The sequence below is a fragment of the Frieseomelitta varia genome, unplaced genomic scaffold, assembly GCF_011392965.1.
Source record: "Frieseomelitta varia isolate USP_RPSP 00005682 unplaced genomic scaffold, Fvar_1.2 scaffold_837, whole genome shotgun sequence".
Taxonomy (NCBI): Eukaryota; Metazoa; Arthropoda; class Insecta; order Hymenoptera; family Apidae; genus Frieseomelitta; species Frieseomelitta varia.
The window spans coordinates 77,504-100,760 of NW_025110631.1; the positions used below are offsets into that span (position 1 = coordinate 77,504).

Here is a 23,257-nt window from a genome sequence, read left to right on the forward strand (position 1 = left end):
TCTAATTTTTCATAGACGCATACGTGTACTGAATAATTAAATTATTACATTACAACCTCTTGCGCTGGAATGACACACGTCGAGAATTTTTTGTCCCAAAATTCCAATATTTTCTCAGTTTCAAGTATATTTAAGCATAACTTCAGGCAAAGCAAATAATAAATTTACTATTACTTCTCAATAATCTATTAGTATAGTATAATTATTTATAGTATAGTATAGTATAATCTATTAGTATAATTTCTATCCAGTGATATCATACCGACGGGTTCAAAAAGAAAGCGACGATATTTGGTCACTCGTTATGGTCCGCAATCAGTTGCCAGCGCAACTGGTTAATTGCAATAGCAACCTTCCAATCTTCAACTTGTACGATTAAAAAAATAAGATAGAAGGAAATGAAAGTATCGACGTAAAGAAAATCTAGGAAAATTGAATGAAACGAGGAGATATTTTTGATCGAAAAGAATTTTATTTCGACAACTGTCGTTCATAGCACATGATTTACCGTACGTGTAAGTGTGTGAGAGGGCTTCCACCTTCCTCACGTTCTTTTCTCATTTTTTTTTTTTTTCTTTCCCCTCGCTCGTGGTACGTAATCTCTCTTTTCTATTTATCATGTATACGTTCAAAAAATGTGTAATCATGGAAATATAGGTACGCCTAGGTTCTTCTAAAGGTTCACCTGTATGCGCATTCTTCTTCTCACTTCTCTCTCTCTCTCTCTCTCTTTCTCTCTCTCTCTCTCTCTCTCTCTCTCTCGTAAAATAAAAGTATGTAATTTTTTTTTTTTGTTTGTTTGTCCTGTTTAGTATTTTCTGCTATCGTGTTACCGCATCGTAGACGGATTTCTCTTGCGACACTAAATTACACATTTGTACATCGTTAATATCCCTTAAAACTGGTTTTTCCACTCTTAATTTTTTTCCTTCTCTTCGCTCTCTTTCTCTTTCTTTCTCTCTTTTTCTCGCTCGCACACATTCTTCCCCTTTCGTTCGTAACTTTTCTTGCCCGAGCTCACATTTACAAATTAAAATATCTCTTGCCTTCTTTGCGGGGTACGCGCGCGCTCACACTCACGCACATACACTCACGCATGCGCGCATACATTCGACACGTTGTTATTCGTGTCGTATTATACTCTTTCCTTCCCTCCCACTTTTATTTAATTGGGTGGCGGCAATTGCCAAGGGAATTATCCTTTAAACTGCCCTCGAATGATATTCGATATACATGTGTGTGTACATCATGTCTGATATGCACCGATTTGAACACCAAACTATTCAAAAGTTTCGGGGATGATTTAAAATTCTAGAAAAAACTCGCGAGATCGCGTTCCTTTTTTTTAATATTTAAGAGGTAAAACACCTAGTCATTTTTTCACCAGGTCTCGAAATTATTGTGTGGCAGTATGCATGTTCAAGGTGTTCGTTGAAACGATCGTTAGGCAGTTCATTGTTAACAAACGGGGAGACTTAACTGTACCTTTTTTTCTTTTACGAAATATTCGATTAAATGATGAACGAGGGTGGCGAAGGGGATCGTTTCTATAAAATGGAATTAAGGCGACGTCACATGAATATTCAAAAGTCTCATTCTCGTTTCCGCAAAAAATTACTGCAATGATGAAAATTGCACATTATGTTAGAAAGAACTTGCAAGTCAACCAAGCGTGTAAAATTTACATGTTACCAAACGAAATCATCATCGTGTGGCGTTTTTTCGTTGTATATCGATCGTTTAAACGCCAATTGTAATTTTTCACCGGAAAACTTATTAAACTTGAAAATTTGAAAAAATTCATGATGTTTAAAAGCAACAGAATCAAATTGTAATTATAGAATTGTTTTAACTTTTAAATAAACTAACTATAAACTAGCCTGTTAATATTTCTTGAAGATGCAATAATTCAACATTAGAATTATAATGCTTTGAAGTCAATTTTTTTTTTTTTTAATAAGAATACAATTACGAACAATTAATTCTGTAAATCGAAATAAATTTCAATAGTATTTCAGATAGAAATGATATTCTCAAAACGTTTTATTTTACTTAAGGATTATTCATTTTCGAGCCATCTGGAATTAAATTAACAAGAAAACAATGATGAAGAATAATGCAAAAATATAAGAGCGCATAACTTTTCGTTAAATCAAGACTTTCGTTAAATTCGACAAAATTTTAAATATAAAATACTCTATACTAAAAAAGTTTACACGTAAATGATTCTCTCCACACTATATCCAAGCTATGCAAAAGATTTTTCAAATAAAAAACGATAGTTGGCTTTAAAGAATTATCTCTGACGACAATTAGAAACATTAGAATGCAGAAGGGATACTATTTCTCATTAAAAAGTTACCCATTTATTTCTTCTGTATCAGAATAGTAATAATAATGATACAATAATAAATTAATACTTAATTAAGTATAAATGAGGACAGAATGTAAGACCATGCCAAAAGAATGAAACTCAATGGTACATGAAAAAAAATCATACAATGCAAGGGAAAAATGAGCTTCTATTCTTGTACATACTTCACCAGAAAAGAGAGAAAATTCCGAAAAATACAATGAATCTACGAAATTGGTTATTTTAAAACCACAGCTTCAGGCAGCTCAAGTAAAAAAAAAAACTAATTTTGTCCAAATTCTCGACGTAAATAACTCAATTACAAACTGAACGCTCCGAGCGTTATTGCGAACGTGGAAATTCATTATAATTAACGCGGCGAATGCAGGACGAAGAAATCGCAAGATAAACGGTAACTTAACACTCTCCCGAGATGACAGTGATGCATGAATGTTTGATGATTTGCACGAAATCGAACAGAGAAGGACAAAGCCCGGTGAAGTTAATTTAACACGCTTATCAGACATGTTCAACAAACAGCTTCGAAATGCATTAAGAACACCTATAGAATCGTCAAGTGTGCGTGACAGTATTATCGGTACGTTACGGTCGTACATTACTTTCATACCGGCAACGTTCTCTCGGTGTTCTTTGTCGTTTTATTTTCATATTCCTTTCGTTTCTGTCTACGCATCCGTCTATATATATATATATATATATATATATATACCAAGTCCGGGCAACCCACTCACTCTATATGATACAACCACTGTATTATTATGCAAAAGCTATGAAACACCAAAAAATAACTTATTTGTTTCTCTCTCGGTTCTTTCTTTTTTTCATTCTCTCTTTCGCTCGCGCACGCAACAAAACACACGCACGCATATAGTATATCATACTTCTGCTTCGCGACATATTGCTCGGTAGTCCTTTTCGGGACGAATATTAGAAATTAGTACATATTGCTGGCAATCATTACGAAAAGGAAGTCGATGAATCTTTGGCTTGCGTGATGCCGGATATCGGACATCAAACAAGAGAATCGCGCCTGGTACTTTTCTGCATAATTAATCGTGACCGAACAATGGGAACATCTGACGTTCCGTGATTCCCGAACGTTCATAAATTTCGGTATATCCAGGCACGAGATGATCGGGATATATATACCTCGCGATTTGTGATATGACGGATAGCACGAAATTTCGTCGAGAAAAATTTATGGGAAGAGTTGCAGAAGAAACAAGGAAAACAGCAGACATACTTTTTAATGTTGTTAATCATTAGTAAGCCGAAAATTTCGCAACTGCCTGCAATTAAGGCAAGGAAGCAAATTTAAAAAATTTGTTTTGCGTCGCTTATTATTAAAGAGCCATTAATAATTAATATTTTAACTATGAAAAAAAAATTGATATATAATAATTAGTATGTAATAAAAAAATTAATATATAATGTATAATAATTTTATATTAACAATCGTTAATAAACATGTTAATCATTTCTTTCTTTTAATCTTTGGTGTGTGTAGAAAATTTCGTTACGTGAATGTAAATCGCGATGAATGCGAATGTGTTGAATAATACGAGTCTGATTAAACGTGACGATGTGAAAGGTTACACGATCGTCAGAGGAAGAAAGTTTCTTTTTGAAAAAAAAAAAGAAGGTCCGTAACGAAGATCAACCAACCGGTAAGACTATTACTTATTCCTCCGTTGGGAGCAATAAAAGTCTGAACGTCAAGTTCTTTAATAACAGAGAAGAAAAAATAAAATAAAATAAAATAAAAGACGAAAGCAAAGAGTGGAAAGAAACTTGGTGAACTGTTGGACTTTAGAAAGGCTATTTACTTCTCGATAGCTTGACAGCATTAAATCGTGTGAATGTTGCTTGGTATCAGTTTCTCGATTCTTTCGCTCTGTTCACGTGGCAAAGACTGGAGAAAAATAAGACTGTACGCTACGATAGAAACAAAAAGCATAACCTTAACAACAATGTTTCGTTATAACTTTTATAAACGATCATCACTGTTTCAATTTTGGAAAGTAACTTCATAAATATATTATTTTTTTTTTTTTTTTATATATCGTTCCCTATGTTGTTATTAGTCTGTTAATTGTTACATAAAACAAACGACGTTTTCGCGTGATTTTTTTTCAACGTTTATAATGTTTATTTGCGTGAACGGATTACGAATGTATTAACGATATATCGTATACGAGCAATCTAACACGAGCTCGCTACTGCGATATCAACTGAGACACGAAACGCTTGCTAATTAAATTTATTGAATTTACGCCCGAACTGAATCCTCGTCGAAGGAAGGCATGAATAAAACGCGAAAAGAGACATCGAGCAATTAAGGTAGTCGGTCTTGCAAATTGCTCGATATACTGGATTTGCTTAATTACTTTCCCTAATTACTTTATATTACAATTTCAATGCCAGCTCGGTCTTTTTATTTGTGTCATATATACGATGTCTTCCTGAAATTTGCCTGAACAACTTTATGAATGTATCTGTACACACTATAACAGTTTTTTTTTTTTTTTTTCTATCCTATTAGCTGGTATTTGTATCTTGAACCAGATATGTATTATGATATGACTTTTATAGAATATAGAGTTGAAATTTCATTGAATACGTAAGATGGAATTTCGAAAGTGAATCGTTTAAAGATGCACGATACTTTCTAAGAAAATAAAATTCCCAAGAGACACACGAAAAGATATTCCTCAATTGTTTATTATTATAAAATTATGTTAGTATTTATTCCCTAGCTTAAATATAAATATTGTCTGAATAATTTTGTTATTCATAATTTTGTAAAATCCGTATTTGATAAAAAATATACATGTCATTTATTTCCACTTATTCGATTCTATTTAAAGTTTCGAGGTGATTATACACTTGTATATAAAATATTTACTTGGTTATTAATATCCAAAGATCATTACATTTCAAATGCACATTCACAAAATCATATGTACTAATGTTCGAAAGAGAGGATTATATATTTAAATGCATACACGATGGAGGAAAACAAAACTGAAATAAAAGTGCACGAAATGACACTTTGAACAGTTATCCTTTTAATCGATATCGACGTATGAACTGATATGAACCAACTTGATACGTCTTTCCACAAATTTACATGCGCCATAGAGTGATTGCAAAAATTTTAAAAGTGTGAATCAAATAACAAACTGTCTTGTAGAAAGAAGAAATGGTGGTTACAGAAGTAAAAGATACTTATGCATTTCTTTTTCATGCTCAATATTCCGATATTTCGCTTCGTGTGGTCGGCAAACTCATAGTGAAGTAATAGGAACTGATATTGTCAAACGTGAAACCATATTAACAGAATGGATTATAGTTAAATGTTTGCTACGTAAACGGAGGAGACAGTTAAACAGTAAATCAAGTAGACGATATCAGGATTAAGTCAGCCGAGGCGCCGTTTTCTTCGCACGAACTCTACTTTTTCATACGAGTATGAAATATAGCGTGAACACGATTATAGCAAACTCGCGCATTTATGAGAAATTTAAAGATGTAAAAATAATTAAATTACACATAATACGCAAAAGATCTACAAATAGTTCGTTTTAAAGTTTAGTGCATGAAATAAATTCTTATTTAGGTTTTCCTTCCTTTATTTATAAAAATGTTCATAAAAATATAAAGCATAAATATCTGCAATTAATAATAAATATTGATATTAATAATGTTAATCGATATTGCAATAACAAAACTTATTTATAAATATATAATAAATAATAAACTATCTCGCGATAAAAAATAAAACTGTTTTCCAAATATGTAAATTTTTGTGCTTATATTCTGTGTTTTCCCTTTTGTAAATTAGGAATAAAGATATATGAAAATAAAATTAATCGCTATATCATTATTAAAAGAAAATAAATAGTATGAAACAACATTACTGAAAAAAAATTGCACTGAGAACAATAAATAAACTTATTGCAAAAAACTATCGTAAGCTTTGCATTTATCTAGATAGTCTTTTCTCATATGTATATACTTATTAAATACAAATTATATTTATCTGAGCGCTATAAAGAGGTTTCAATGAAAATTGCAACTATAAAGCGATTGTGATTTTCTAATATATTAAAATTGCAAAATGTATCTTTCATAATATCGCAAGAATGATATTGTTTCAATTACTCTTAACTAGGACGTGAATATTAATTATGATATTAGAGAATAAACTTCTTTGTATATTTGAATTACTTATGTCACGGACGAAAAGTAATTAAGGACAATGTTAGGAATTATCTGGCATTTCAATTTTTAATTTAACTTTTAATTGAATTTAATTTAATCTAAACTAAATTTTTTAATTTAATCAGACCTAAATTTTAATTCTTTTAATTTTTCTTAGTACATCGTTATTAAGTCCTCCAATTTTCTAACTTAATCTTAGAAGCTTTAATAAATATAAAATAAATTTACTGTAGGTAATTTATATCGTAAAATATTTTAGACATATTATCTCTTAACTGATTTAACTGGATATTAGAAACCATAAAAATTTAATTTTGTTATATTTAACTTAAGTTTAGTAATCTTATTACTAATCTCAATCATATAGAATATAAAGAATACAAAGTAGAGTTAAAGTAGACTTTAAATTTTTGTGATTTGATACAAAATATTATAGTCACCTATAACTGAACGATACTAAGTATAAGAGTATTACAGTATTTTTCTATATAATTTCAAAATAATACTGAAATATTTCTTATTCAATTTTTGTAAAAATAAAATAAACAAATTATTCGATTCATGATATACTCAATATATTATTTCTATCTTTTACTTTTCTTACACGTTAAATCAAAACCGTAACCTAAATAAATATTTTTAAATAATTAAACAAAAAATAACATCAGATATAAAAAAAATTACTACATCTTTTATGATTCGACGGTCCTTTTAAATATCATTATTATCGGAATATGTATAGTGTTTTAGTAATATATACATGGCAGTGCTTTTTTCCTATACGATACAAGGAACATAATATTTGTCAACATTTTAACCACACAACTCACCCGACATATGAATTTTTCATATACGCGAACAACACGGGCGCAGGAACCGATCACAAAATATTAAAACAACGTGCTTCAAACCGTCTTATGAAGAGGCAATATCTCCCTTAATCCCCTCGGGGAATATATAGCTTCGAGTAATTGTCCGCGATATCTTTCCGCTACGACTCATTGTCAGGCATGCCAGCTTGTCAGCTTTTGTGGCGCTCAAATGATATGGATCGCAATATTGTAGGTAGTAACATCAGGAGAGTTGTATTGTGAATGTTCATTAGCCACCGCTGTGACCGCACGCTATTGTGCTTCGGAGATTTGTACCCACGATCCCTCCCTTCCACCCAAAAAAAAAAAAAGAAAAAAAAAAGAAGAAAAATATACACGAATGGAAAAAAATTCGAAATGTATTTCCTCAAGTAAGCCTGTTTCATACGCAAACATCTTCTGTTCAACCATTCTTTCTTTTCCTCCTTTTTTCGTTCGTGTCTATTCATTTCGATCACTAGCGTAGAATTCAAACAGAATATAATTTCATTTTTTTAAAAATAATCTTCATTAAAGATGGATAGAGATCTCTGCTACTAGAAAATCGCAAATATACAGACAAAATATCATTTCATTTAAAAAAAAAAAATCCCTGTTGAGTCTATCGTCTCTACAACACATGAAAAGGATAGTGAGAAATTACTTTACTTCCATCATATACGTTTATCGGACACATTATGGAGCAATCGCGTTTCGTCTTGACTTTCTAAACTCGTTACGTCATTGTTGCTGAGAAATTAATCAATCATGTCGTATCCATTTTCACGTGATGTTTGCGTTTCGAAATATGCATTTAAACTCGATTCCTCTATCCGTCTATTTAAAACCGTTTTCGCCGTTCATATTATGTTAACCTTTACAAATAATTCATCTCCGATTGCACAAATAGCGGCTCGTTAGACGAAGAAAAACATGGAAATCGATAAAACGAAATTCGTATCGAAGATCGTAAAACTTCCACTCTATCGATATGCAGATATATTTTTACTCGTATGACACACGATTCATTGATATGTTATAACACTCGACAGCTATTATATGATACGATTGATAATTTTGCGAACTTGATACTAATCCTGTTACTTGTATTCCTAATGTTGAGAAATATTTCATTTGTTTCGTCTCTCAGTGATATTTATTAAAATATAATGCGAGAAAAATGTTTTCGATTTCGATCCGATTTGCATCCAGGAAACAACGAAGAGATATAACGTTTCATATCGGTGGACACGCAAAAAAAGAACGAGTAAACGAAAATATAGCTACTTTCGATGACGACGAGCAATCTTTAAATGGCGCATTGGCGTGACTCGCTCGCAGAATCTATAAACGGTGAAATAATTTACATTTCTATATATCGTTGCCAGAAGACATTCAACTTTTCATTGACACAGAATTAAACGTTTAATAACCCGAACGATATTACAGTACACTAATAGGAACAAAAATGACCGTGAGAGGAATAACATTATCGCGCCGTGACGATACGATGAATTTTCACGATCCAAATCCTCATCATTCCCGGTTCACTTTAACACTAAAATTACCAAGAACTAAAGCATAGAATTTTCATCAGAGACATTAAAGTGAAAAAAATAGAATACTATTATTCATGTATTTTATAAAAAATCATTTCAACCTCTAAAAATACACTACTTTGCATCTGTAAATATATATACATATATATAATATCTAAAAAAATTATGAATTAGTCATTTTGACCACTTTTGGTAGTTCTAGTGTTAACCTCTCGCGCTGGAATAACGTGCCACGTACGTCGAGAATTTCTTGCCCGAAATTGCAACATTTTCTCAGTTTTAAGTATATTTAAATGTAACCCAGGCAAAACAAATGATAAGTTTATTACTACTTAATAATTTCTATCGAGTGACATTATACCGGCGAGTTGAAAAGAAAAAGAAAGCGACAAATTATCGTATACGGTTCGGTCGCTCGTTATGGTCCGCGAACCAGTTGCCAGCGCAACGGGTTAAACGATGATATGCGTAAATTATTCTGGGACATGACGTTAACTGTATATTTTCCAAGAGGGAAATGGCGGCAAATCGTTCGTGCAAGCAGATTTCAAGTTACGGAAACGGTAGGGCAACACAAATCCTCTAGTTTTCCCTAATTTCGAATTCCATCCGAATACGGTCTGTACGCGTTACGCGAAAACGTTCGTTACGAATTGTAATGGATAAAGTTAAATTCGATCGGCAGAGGGGAAAAAAAGAAGAAAAAAAAAAAAAAAAGATCGTTCCAATGAATTTCATTGAACAAGCGTTCCCGTGCCTCGGTCGTCACGTGTTTTCACTGCCGATTACCGTGATTTGGCCAAGATACCAGCCGGGAAACAACCAATAAACCCGGTGGGCTCGGTCGTCGACGAATAAAATGACCACTAGAAACGTGTCCTGTCGTGTTCTCCAGCCTGTACCACGTATTATCGATCCGCGTAAAATGTACGATTCAATAGGACTTGTCAGTGTGTCTGGCATGGCATTTTTTATTTCCCTTCGTTTTTTTGTTTTCGCTTTTTCCTTTTTTTTTTTTTCCTTTTAGTTGACTCGTTTTTTTTTTTTTTACCTTTTGTCACGGATACGTCGAACGGTTCCAGGATCATTGAGCAGAGAAAAGCAGCCGGCCCTGTACGATAGGCGATAAACCAATCGGTAGAAATTGCAAACACTGCACCGCATGCACTATCTCACCCTCGATCTCTCTCGGTCGCGCGCGGGCACACGTATACACTGACGCACACTCAATGTGCACTCACATATCCACGTATAGACATTTTGTCTGGATCATGTTATCACATACGTTCGTACGTATATTCAGACACGAGGCTCTCAAGACACGTACGAACCAGTTGGGCAAATACGCGCGCGTAAACACACGTACGCACACATACGCACACACACACACATACATGGGACACAAACACAGACACACGTTGATAACTGACCGATATTCGCAATTGGCGTTTTGGCTTACCGCTTACCGCCAAAGTGTCTAGATTCAACACACACAGACTCACTTACGTAAGACACTAACGCGAGGCATGAGCCGGCCAACCAATCGCAAGCCCCTCGTTTCAGTGTTTGAGCAATAGTTTATATTCGCTTGCAATTGGCTTACGGGCTTCCTGTGCTTACTATACAGTCTTATGTAATTGATTCTATTGGCTATCCGGGTGATACAAAAAGAAACAGACAGAGATCGAACGGACGACGGATACATTCTGGGACCCGTGTTTTTCTCACACGTCGTTTCCCCGTTTGTCGAAAGTTAACCTCTCGCGCTAATATTTGACCGAAAATTGCAATATTTTCTGAGTTTTAGGTACATTGAAATACAACCCAGGCAAAACGTAATAATAAATTTATTACTTCTCAGCAATTTCTATCCGATGATATATCGATGAATTCAAAAAAATGAAGGCGAATTGTTGTACACGGTTTGGTCACTCGTTATGGTCCGTGAACCAGCTACTAGCGCAAGAGGTTAATCTTTGACCAGATACACTCCGATTATACACTGCGACGTTCGAAGCGTCACTGTAATTATTCCACCGGCGTATCGATATTGATATACACATGCACGCGATATTATCGTGCTAACGCTTTTAAGGACTTGGGAATTTTGTCGATGAATCGATATCGAAAGAGGCAGTGTGTCGTTACACGAATATATTTTGAACGGTTTCTAACGCACGGCAAAGTAAATCAATTTATCGTCGAGAGAATTGCAACGACGGATCCAGAGGTGTGCCCGACGTCATATTTCACGCTCTATCGTTTCCGTGAATTTTCGTCCTCCGAACACGAACGTCAATAACTATCCGATGTGACAATATCGGCTCCCTCGTATGTCGCGCTTCCGTAAGCTATTCCGAATCTAACCGATCGATTCGATACTCGATCTTACCTTCGAGGCCTCGATAATATAAAGAGTATTCGTAATTCGTACGTACCCGTTGATGATGACAACAATAAATGAAAAACAACACGTGATCGACGACGAATCGTTAGGCGCGCGACGATAAATAAAATGAATATTTTTCGAGCATCGTTACCGTGATGCATGATGCCGTGGATGCATGATGCGTGATGCGTGTTCGCACGTCGGCCGTACTCTCTCTCCGTTCTCGTATTGTCGTCGTGCTCGCACCATATCCGAATCACCTAACATCGTCTAATTATATCCTCGGAATTGACTAGAAAATCCACGTGCGTAGTATACACGGTAGCCAAACACACACACACACACGGTAATAGAAATTATTCTCTCGCATATCAGTCTCTATCTACACATCCTTCGGAACATGCACTGCAGTCTTCTCGTGTTCGTTATCTGAAGTCTTAAGTAGTCTTGAGAAACGATATATTTTAAACCACATCTTTAAACGTCGTGTTTTCCGTATCCCATTTTTCGTGATCTTTCTTTTTTCTTTTTTTTTTCTCTCTCTTTCTCTCTTCTGTCACGTACCGTTTTATCGTTTACATAGAAAGTATTATCGGTCAACATTGTGCTGCAAGAACATCGAAACGACGGCGTCGTTCTTGCCAGATCGTGTTTGGAACATCGAGTAGGATATTCTCTCTCATACTACACGTCGAACACACAAAACGTTCGAAATGAAAAGGTTTCTCGGAGTTATTTCTCGAGAGCTGGCAGGATAGCGATTTTATCGATCAAGCCCTCGACAGATTCTTCATTTTGCGTTTCGTACATTAGTCACGACGACACCTTCAACTATTTCATCGGCCACTGTACGTAAATCTCGCGGCAAGTGGACATTCGTTTCCACCTCGGGTCGGCCGAACGACTTCCCATTCTCGATGCCTTCCATCCTTCTATATGTACGTGTATACCCACATACATCTTGAACAGTTTCATCGATCACTCTCGTTCTATATATATATATATACGTATGTACGTTCTATATATATATATATATATATATATATATATATATATATATATATATATATATATATATATATATATATATACGTATGTACGAGCGTGTAGCGTGTGGTATGTATATATGTATACATATATATTATACGTTTTATGTATACGCAATCCACGTGACAGGTCGACGTCCGCCTCCATCACGTTAGTGTCGCGACGGAGTTCGATATTTTAAATAAAATCGAGAATTTTTCTTTCCTTTTTTTCACTACCGCTCGTCCGGCACTGGACAGGACGTTTTTTCAGCAGTCGGTGTCGTCCTGGTGGCGTCTGCGAAGCTCCAGATAACGGTGCCGGGCGTCACAGTAATGAAGCAGCGGTACCTAGACGTCGGTCCCAGTCCCTTCTTGATAGCCCTCGTCGGGAGAGCTACGCGTCGAGCCAAGAACACGCTTCAACGCCGAGACCGGTGGCAAAACCGGAACTCCCTTCTGCCAGACTCTTATTTGCTTCGCGCCTGGCGGAAATTGCTCGACCATAGGCGCCACTACAGCCAGTGCTTCCTTCGAAGGGTACGTGCTCACTGGGACCGTTGTTCTGCACGTATCCCTCGCTTCCCACATACAACTCGAGTAAAGGATCTTGGCGTCGTCCACCACTTCCATGCGACTATAGTCCGCTCCGCCGTAAGGAGTGATGTCTTCCGCCGAGCTACGTCGCGTGTCCCTGATAAGATCGGGATTGTCGATCGGCATCAACGACGTCGTCGAAGAGAAACAAGCACCCGGTGCTACCATTACCGATGGTTGTTGGCTCGGATCGTCGAAACGGCCGATCGAACCGTACTCGTTCTCTGTCTGCAAGGCCGCTGCCTGCGGTCTTTGAACGTAACTCAGGTTTAAGGACACCGGTGGCTTCGATTCCACCCCGAATGACGTCGTTTCAATTTCCTCGTGTTTTCTGCGGGTGGTCGACGTCGCCGACGATGGGTTCTCGTTATTCCCACCTGTGCCATCAGCCGACACTCCCTCCGCGGGTACAGCCGATTTCACGTCTTTCAGCGGCATTCTTCGCAAACGAATGAACAACACGAGAATGATGAGCAGTATGAGGAGAATGAGCACGACCAGGGCGGCAGATATTCCGGCGATTTGGCCGGAACCGAGAGTGGACATACCAGCGGTTCTCAAGGACACGTGAAGAGTGAAATTCGCCTCGACGCTGCCGGCACGATTCTCTGCCACGCAGTAGAATTCGCTAGAGTCCGCTTCCTGGGCGTTCGTCAGTACTAGGGTGCTCCTTTTTCGAAACTGGCCCTCCTCGTAGATCAAGATCTTCTGATAGCTACTAAACGCCGAATGGTTGGTTAGCAACCGTCCGTTCCAATACCATTTCACCTTGGCCGGTGGTATCGCGCTAACCCGACAAACGATACTGGCGTTCTCGCCTATCGTCGCCTCGGCGTAACGACTGGCTATCAGAAGTATCGGTCGGCAGGCGAAGTCGTCGATGCCCAAGTCGGTGAACGTTCGATTCAGTAATTGCTTTGGACCGTGGCACAGTGGTGCTTGAAGGGTTGGCAGATTATGCTTCACCAGCCACATTTTCATTTCGCGTAAATGGCAATCACAGATCCACGGGTTATCGTGAAGTTCTATGCTCGTGAGTTTGTTCAACGGGTCGAACGTGCCAGGATGTAGGGTCGATAATTGATTGTTGTTTAACTTTAAACTTTCCAACAGCTCCAAGCCTCGAAATCCTTTCGCCTCGATCTCAACCAGTTGCGTGTGAGACAGATCCAGCTTCACCAGATTTGGCGTACTCTTGAACGCGTGCGAGTGAATCCTCTTGAGAGGATTGTTGGACAATACGAGATCTCTGAGGAACGGTGTGTCTAAAAAACTGTTGGTAGGGACCACGATTAAGAGGTTATGGCTTAGATCGAGCTCTACCAAATTCGTAAGGCCCGCCAGTGCCTCGCTATCGATTCGGTCGATACGGCACTCGCGTAGATAGAGACGCTGTAGATTCGTCAAGCGTACACGTACGAAGATGTTGCTCGGCAGGATCCGAATGTCGTTGCCGCTTGTGTCCAACACCTGGGTCTCCGGATCGACCCACTCCGGTATGCTAGTCAGGGCACGATTTACACACTCGACTGTGCGCTTCCCGCTCTTCCACTTGCAGGAACACTCGACGGCGCACTTATCGCTGGTCACAATGCCCAGCAACGTCGTCACGTAAAACAAGAATACCGAGATTTCCATGACGAACGCGTTTATTATCGTCGAACGCTGGTCCTGGCTTTCGATAGACGCTATCCGCCCCGATCTTGCTCGAGGACGCCAGCCTCGCCAGACGCATCAATAAGCGAGAAATATTTTCGTTCTCTCGAGAAAATCCTCCGTCGACGATTTTACGCCCATTTTTTCCATTTCCCTTTCCCAGCGAGCCTCCACGTTCGATCTTCACTTTTCGGTTTCCTCTATCAACGGTACCGTCAATTTCTCCTCGTATCGTCGAATAACCACAACCTCAGCCTTTGTAGCAACGTTTACGCGAATCCTTCTCCCCGTGTGGCTGTTGCAGTACAGCACGGCTAATTATGCAAACGAGAGAGTCGGGATTAAACGATCTCGGCTCGTCCATTCGTGAATCCTTCTGATTCGTCGACTCGACGATCGCTCGACGAACAATGACGAGTTCTCTTTCCCTTGATCTCCGAAAGATCACGCGATAGTCGAAGCTGAGTCGAAACTACTATTTTGCGGTAAAATCACGAATCGACGAAAATCTCCGCTGTCTTCTTCCCTGGCTGGTCCTCCCGTATTTGTCGGTACTTGTCACACGCGCGCGCGCACATTGAGATACATACGAGCACGTACGAGTAAGCATACACCACGAGCGTCCGTCGTTCTTACGTAAACGCGTCGATCAACGTGCACTTCCCCCGCGAGACCGACGAAAATCAACTCCACGATTCACCATTAATGGGTATATCACTAATGACAACAACACCCCCGGACGAGCGACGATACCTTCGCACCACCACCTTGAACGAACCGTACTCACGCGAACCACGAAATTATACTCGCGAAACAGACCGAAGGCTCTCTCGCGCTGCTCTGTGCCCGAGGCGTTGTCCGTGCCAGGCGATCTTCGCTGGCTCGTGTTCCCCCGGTTCTGTTTTCCCCAGCCGATTTGCCCTTCCTTTCTCTTTATCTTTCTCTTTTTTTTTTCCTTCCTTCCTTTTTTTCCACTCCTAATACTCGGCGAACGTGCAAAACACTCGAACCGATGGCACGGACGCTCGTCGTGAAATGAGAGACTATGAAAAGCCCGGCACCGAACCGAAGAGACAGCCTCTGCTCGCTTTCTCTGTTCTTCTTTCGGTACGTCGTTGCACACTGCCAGGAGGGAAAACGCCGACGCGAAGTAGGGCGCACCCTTCTTCCACTCTGGCCAGACTATATACACAGGGTGTACACACTACCACCGTGATTCCGAGCACCCCTTACGGCGCCTTTCCCCTCCTCCAGTTTCATCCACCAGCATCCTTCTACCCCTCGCCTGAGCCCGCTCCGTTCGAACCCCCTATCCAACCCCTCTAACCCTGCCCCCTCCGAGAACCACCCCGTCACTTCCCCACCATTTCCAGACACACAGCTCGTGCGCTTTCCCAACCGACCAGAGCCGGAGTAGTAGGGATCGTTTCCACTCCCTACTCTTGGACACAAGTAACCCCACCTTTGTACCGACCCTTTCCACCCCTCTAAATGGGGTACACGGGGTGTGCGGGCGCGCGCACAACCTACTAGCCACTAGATACTCTCGCTGCCGCGCGGTGGCTCCTCTTTCCCCAACCTATTCCACCACGTTTTCCTACCGAGTCTTCTGACCTCACCCCCTAACTCCCCCTGCTTTCTACCCCATGCGTCTCTTCCTCTTTCTTTCTCTACCCATCTCTCCTTTCTTTCCTCCGCTTTTCACCCCCCCCCTCTCGCTCTCGCTCTCAGTCTCTCTCTGTCTATCTATCTCACCCCTCGTCATGCTCGTGCCACCTTCAGTTCTCCCGACCACCCTTTTCGACGTATCGAATGCTACGTCACAGTAGCGAGATATACGGCTATTTCACAAAGTGGTTAAATGCACTGCCAGATTACGGCTGGCTTGCCAGAGAGGTGGATGTAGCGGGTAGAGCAGGGAAAGAGAAAGAGAAAAGGCCGGCAATGGCAACGGTGGTTACGATATCGTCTATCGGCTACCGCCACAGACAACATCTCTCTCTCTCTCTCTCTCTCTCTCTTTCTCTCGCGTCGTTTTCCGGCTACGATCACAGAACCCTGGAAAAGTCATTCTTCCTCCTATTTCTTTTTTTTTTTTTTTCCTCCCGGCTTCTTCCTTTCCATTCTTTCACTCGCATGTCCTTTCTTTCTTTCACTACGCGATTCTTCGTTGTCCGCGTTTACATTCTCGAGAAGTTTTCGGCCCGCGCCGTCTCACCACCGATCACCTCACGAGATCTCCTTCCCTTTTCTATCATCTCTCGTGGAAATTATACGGAAAATGGAGGTATTCCTTCCATGGAGGAAAGTTAGATTCGCTCGAAAGAAGTCGAGGGTTCGGGGGACGGGGCGAGGATGCTAAATCTGCCTACAACGAGAGTTAAAGGTGACATTGCGCAGGAGGATGACGAAGGACGCGCCGCCAGCCACTATGTGCCACATGTACGTATGTATATATACACACGTATATGCACATAGACGGCGAATTTTCCCTAAAGGACCTTTTAGGGTTAATTGATCGTCCGAAGCGACAAGTGCACGTGTCTGCTCGCACGTACGCCCGCGCGTAATGCACCCTTAATGGACGCGAACCTTCAAAGAACCCTCCCGGTTAAAGACGTTCGATGCTTGTCCAATACACATATGTTGTTCGCAGAATTCGACCATATATCCTTCTACCCTTCTATGCGTCACCCCCAGTCCTTTCCCCGTTTCTTGTGTTCTCGCGCGAGCATTTCACGCGTCTATCAGTTTGTGCAGTATCGACGAACACAAATATACAAATAGAAAATAGCTTCGTCGATCGAGATGAAAGTATCGGGAAGAGAGATTGTAAAGAAAGTCGAAGGGAGAAGTTGCGAATTAACACAGGAGGACGAAAACCGTGGAGAGACAAGAATACCGCGTCTGTTCCAAGTTTTAGCGCGGCGTTTCGTTCGTCTCTGTCGTTTGTACTCGATGGCAACCCGTTGCACAGGCCACTGACGCTATTTAAGCGATTACTTAAAATCAATAGCGCTCGTTCGGAGCGCACCAACGAGCCGATAATATAATTCTTATCCCAAACTATGCTTCCGTTCCTCGCCTTCCGTCAATTCTCCGCAAAAACCACCCTCTCCCGGATCGAAGCCGGAAGCCCCTCAACAGAAAAAGGAACATCGAGCCGGAAGACGGCCAAACGATTGGATTTCTGCCGAGGGAATTCGTTGAATCGCTCTGCTGACTCTATCAGCGGGTTTTGGCTGGCTCGCCACATTTTTCAAGCAACTCTCTTTCCTTCCAGCTAGTCGAACACGCATGTATTACCGCGCGTTAACACGATTGTTCCGTAGATTTACGACGCGTTTGGTTGGATCAGACGAATAAGTACAATTAAGCTTGTGTCGTGTTGTATCGCTGATAAGTAATATCTCGTGTCTTTTGCTAATGCACACAAAGAATAGAAAATTCTTTGGTTAGAATAATATAACTGATACATCACTCCGGAGAGCAATCGAAAGATCACACGTTTGTGTACACTTGTGTACGCTGTCGTGTTGATCATCCGTAACAGAGATTCGCGATTATATGGATAGATGAATGTGTAATTACAAGGACAGAATTGTATTTGAACGATCGTATCAATATTTGTCGTTTCCGAACTAGGAATTATATTTCCAACATCTATTTTCGTTCAACCATGACCGATCGGAGGTGAAATGAAGTTAGCAAGCATCATTAAATGTTTTCTGATCAATCGTACGAAACAAATCGACGGACGTATCGTTTATGAATTGAAATTTTAGTTCAATTTCGCTCGAATTGAGTTATATTATTAAAATTAAGTTAATTTGTATTATATGAAATTGAAATTAAGTTATAATTTTTTTTTTTTTTTTTTTAGCTGCGTTTAATCAATTTGTAAAGGAATTTTTATTAAATTTTATATTAAATGGAATACAATAAATGCGACAATGGATTTGTCAACGTATAAAATAAAAAAATTTATGTAATTTATACTTTTATTTCGTGTAAATTACTTTTATTTTCGTATCACGTAACAGTTTCATTATTCGTGTTTTTTTTTTTTTTTTTTTTTTTTTTTATATGCAATTATAATCAGAAAAAATCAAACATTATACTCGTATAAGATCTGAAAATGTGGAAAATTCTGAGATTGATTATATATTAAAAAAATATATAATTTTCAACAACATTAAAAAAATTCAATCTTCGATTGTTATTACATAAAATAATATAAAATAAATTAGCTATTTTCAATTTTTTAATTCAAATCAATTTCATGAATTTAAGAAACTTAATTTTCACTGCAAGTTAAATAAAACATCAATAAAATCACAATCAATAAAATTAATGTAAGCGGTACGTGTAATGTTCGTACAATTAGCTCTGATACTGGTAGCTGTTTGTAATCCGCTTAAGCCACATTTTTAAATTCATTGAACAAATTATCCACTTGAGCTACACATGATTACACTTGAAAATTATCTGCATGAAATATATGTATATAAACTCGCTCATATATATAATATTTTTTGCAATATCAAAGGTTTATTTATTTTTGTTGAAGGTTTGTTTATTTTTATGATTAATTCGAATAGGATAGATTGAAAAGAAAACGTACATATGTGGTATACTGAACCGGAAATTTTATTAAAGACCAAATTTTCTTTGCTATTTCGTTTTTTTCGAAAACAAAATTCATTGACATGTGTTTCAATTTTGTATATTTTTTTCTTTTTCATCAGATCGGGTCTGTGCTTTGGACAAATGAAAAACAAATAAAAAAGGTTCTTTTTATAATTCGGGCACAAACCTATCTTTACAATTGAGAAATAAAAACATTTTATGTTCCTGGAATAACAGATAATTTCTTTTTTGCTTTTTCTTTGATTTTGCTTCCGCATGCGACCAATTTCACATTATCGAACGCACATAATAACATAGACAGGGTGGGATTTTCATGTTACAGAAATGCTTAAAAATTTCAGATACAAAAAAACATTCGACCAACACATACGATCATGCAGAGATCATACGATTTCTTATGATTTCTTTTCTTTCTTTTTTTTTTTGGTTTTTTTTTTCTTTTTTTTGTTTTTCTTTTTGTCTTTTAATTCCACGCAATTTGAACAATATCGTATAATTGTTTCATGATGTATGACACTTATTGCTCAGTGAATTACAAGATTTTAAAGTGTACATATTTGTACACAAAACATTGAAAACAAATATATGATATTGTACAACTTGCATTCACAAGAGAATTCGTATTATGAATTCTTCTTTTCTTTTTCTTTGTCAATAGATAAACCAATTCCGTTTGAATGTGTCAGAAAAAATTTGTTACATTGTTCACGAATACGAAAAGATGTACAATTTGCAAAATATGTGGTTTCAATTACATAGTTTCGTCCGTGATACCGTTGTTGTTTATACCGTTGTATATATCGACGTATATTTAACGTCCAGATACTATTAAAATGAGATTTTGGAAAATAAGTTTGAAAATTGTTATAAATAGAATGTTGACGATACTTTCTTCATTTTTACGAGTTCTCTTGATTTTCTTTTTTTTTTTCATCTTTTTCTTCTTTTTAATAGTTTCTGCACGGATTGTTGGAGGTGTGCCAACATTATGAACAAGCTGCATGGATTACAAAATATTTTTCTGACATGTATTCGAACCAAAGTATGTTTTTGTCTATTGAGAAAGCATGTTTTGTTTCATAGTTGCAGCTTGTTGGCATTGGATACTAAAACCAATGCAAATTGCTACGAATGTACGAGACGGTATTATGAGTTTACACAATCTCGCAAAGATGTTATTTTCTTCATTATACATACGAAACGAATCGTATATGTTTAATGATTATTGTTAACCCTTTTATGATGGTCACGAGGGTTTTTCCTTACGCATCCCACACCCAGATGTTAACACATTGCTTCCAACATAGCACTTTCGTTCTAAAAAAAAGTGCTCTTCCACATCAAGGTTGTTTCCTTCTCCAAGATGAGATATAGGAACTTCACTTGGAAATATATCTATGCGACAGACATGAGGGAACACTCGCTAGATGTTAAAGAACAAAGTTACTATGATTTTTGTACAAGCAATCAAAGGAAAATACATATATGTACGTTATTTTATGTATTATATGCATTCTATGATTTCATAGATTCAAATGCCATGTACAACATAGAGCAAGGTGTAACTTTGAAGATTACTCATCGCAGTTTCAATGGTAGAAGAAAACAAATGCATGCTTGTCCCTTCAGTCTATACGCATAGCATTGCATTCAGCAATTTTTTTTCTTTTTATCACCCACTTTCTACGAGAGATTTATACTTTTACTTCACACGGATATCAGTCTTTGAAAAGAGTCAAGATAAACACTATTTAATAACCATTCCCAATTAGTCTTATGTTTTATGATTCACTCATCTTGCAACATCTTATCTTACCCGCTTTGTTACAATCTGATACAGTTGCAAAATTGTGAAATAAACAATACGCACGTGTATAATGTTTCAAGAAATAATCAAGATGCACGTAAAATTATTAGGCACAATTCTATACAGCGTGTTCGACAACACATATTGTTTTTTTTTTTTTTTTGTTTGTTTTCTTTCCTCACAGACACAATCTTGACTCTCTTAAAGATTGATTTAAAATATACCTCACAAAATAGAGGATCCGGTATCGGATCTAATGGATCTAAATGATAATTCCATAATAAGACCAAGAATGACGCGTGAACGTCTTCATAGTCTGTACAACTTCGCGAAAAGAACCGTGACAGAACTTTCACAAACATATATAACACAAAAGTAAAATTTTGTAGTAAATATGTAGGAGAGTATTCTTTCTGTTTTAGAAACTGATATATCCGAAATATTATCTGACTTATTGAATTACATGTTCCCATATGAAGAGAATAATAAAATATGAGAGAGTGAGAGATAGAGAGAAACAAAAAACATTACAATAATTACATTAGAACGGCATTCATATGCGACTTTACTGATGTATGAAATATGTATCCAATTGATGAAAATGCTCTCTCTTTTTCTCCTTTCCTCCGCAGCATTAGTAACCTCGCATATGAAGAAAAAAAAAATCATAATAATCGGTAAAAAGATAGGATCACAATGAAAAAACACTGTGTAAGTGTTTCTCTCTAAACTGTTATAAATACAACGCTTATGTAATTATTTCGATCAATCGCCGCCAATTTTGTAACTATTTTTTTTTTTCTTTCCACTTTGAAATCTATATTTCAAAGTGACAAAGAACGTTTTGCACATTGATTCTCTACCATTAACCGGCTTTCTCCTATCGTCTCAAGCATCAATAATGCCTGACACTGCAACAACAGAAAGCGCGCTTATAATCAATTGTTCCAAGATTTTTTTTACAATCAACGAATTTCTCGAACAATTCACTCTGAATCTAGCAAAAAGGTGTAAATCGATTGATAATGCTGTTGCACACTGGTGCATGCATTTAAAGACATATTTCCAATATTATCAAATTGTCAAATTATAATTTGTCAGCACAGAAGCACGGTTTTTAATGCTTTTAATACTATAATACTAAATCACAGCATTAATGCTCTGATAGCGGATACAAGAGAGAATTTATAATACGTCAGATAATTAATAATTTTACAGCATACCATTTTCTCTTTTTTTTTCTGAATAGGATAGAATTACATAAAATGTTTTGTGCAAAGATTACCCTATATATTAAAAGCTTGGGTAATGAAAACGAAGGATAAAAAAAGTTTTTTCATCTTATTCTTGATATGCGTACGAGTCAGTGCATATAAGCCTTATATCAAATATTCGTACTTATGATTGTATTATATTATACGTCATCTATACGAAATATTAAATTAAAAGTCAGTTCTCGAATAATAAACTATATAATATTAATTGAATTTCATATGTGATACTATATGGAACTACATTTTTTGAAGTGCTCAATCTCTTGCAGATTTACATGTATAAAAACATCCAATTGTTTCATTAGATAGATATTCAAAATTATATTTAGTTCCATATATGCATTAATTGTAGTATAATTTGCATTAATTTGCAAAAATTTCAAATGCTCCAAATCTTTACTAATTTTCTGTTCCAGCAGTCAAGTACTTCATCGTCATAAGACATCTCTCCTGTTTCCTCTATCACAAAAGCAAAATATCCGTCAGAACTGATATTATAAGTTTAAAGGCATTCTAAACCGTCTTCCATCACCTTCTTCTCATTAACATCTCTCATTGAAATTTTTCACTTCAAATATGAAATATTCTACTATTGCCTATTAATGTATACACATTTCGTTCCATAAACCTAGGTCGTCTTGGCTGGTGGTGCACTTCTTTTTTCATTCATGGAGAATATTAACGATAGAAATTTACTTCATGGAAAATTATTTCGCACATGCTTCTACATTTTTTTGTTTTTTATACGGTTAACGTATACACAGATATCAAAGAGGAAAACTAAGAATAAAAAAGAGATTCCATGATGATGTTCTATTACATTTTGGCAGTTATCTTTATCTGTTGCAAAA

General features: G+C 37.3%; 1 protein-coding gene across 1 annotated transcript; it reads right to left on the reverse strand.

The window, feature by feature from the left end:
* Positions 1-12,507: 12,507 nt before the first annotated feature.
* On the reverse strand, positions 12,508-15,846 carry LOC122536474 (leucine-rich repeat-containing protein 24-like). Its single transcript, XM_043668865.1, is given in 2 exon segments — positions 12,508-14,696; positions 14,698-15,846. Coding segments are annotated over 2 exon segments (1,980 nt in total). The 5' UTR covers positions 14,755-15,846; the 3' UTR covers positions 12,508-12,773.
* Between the last annotated feature and the right edge of the window lie 7,411 nt (positions 15,847-23,257).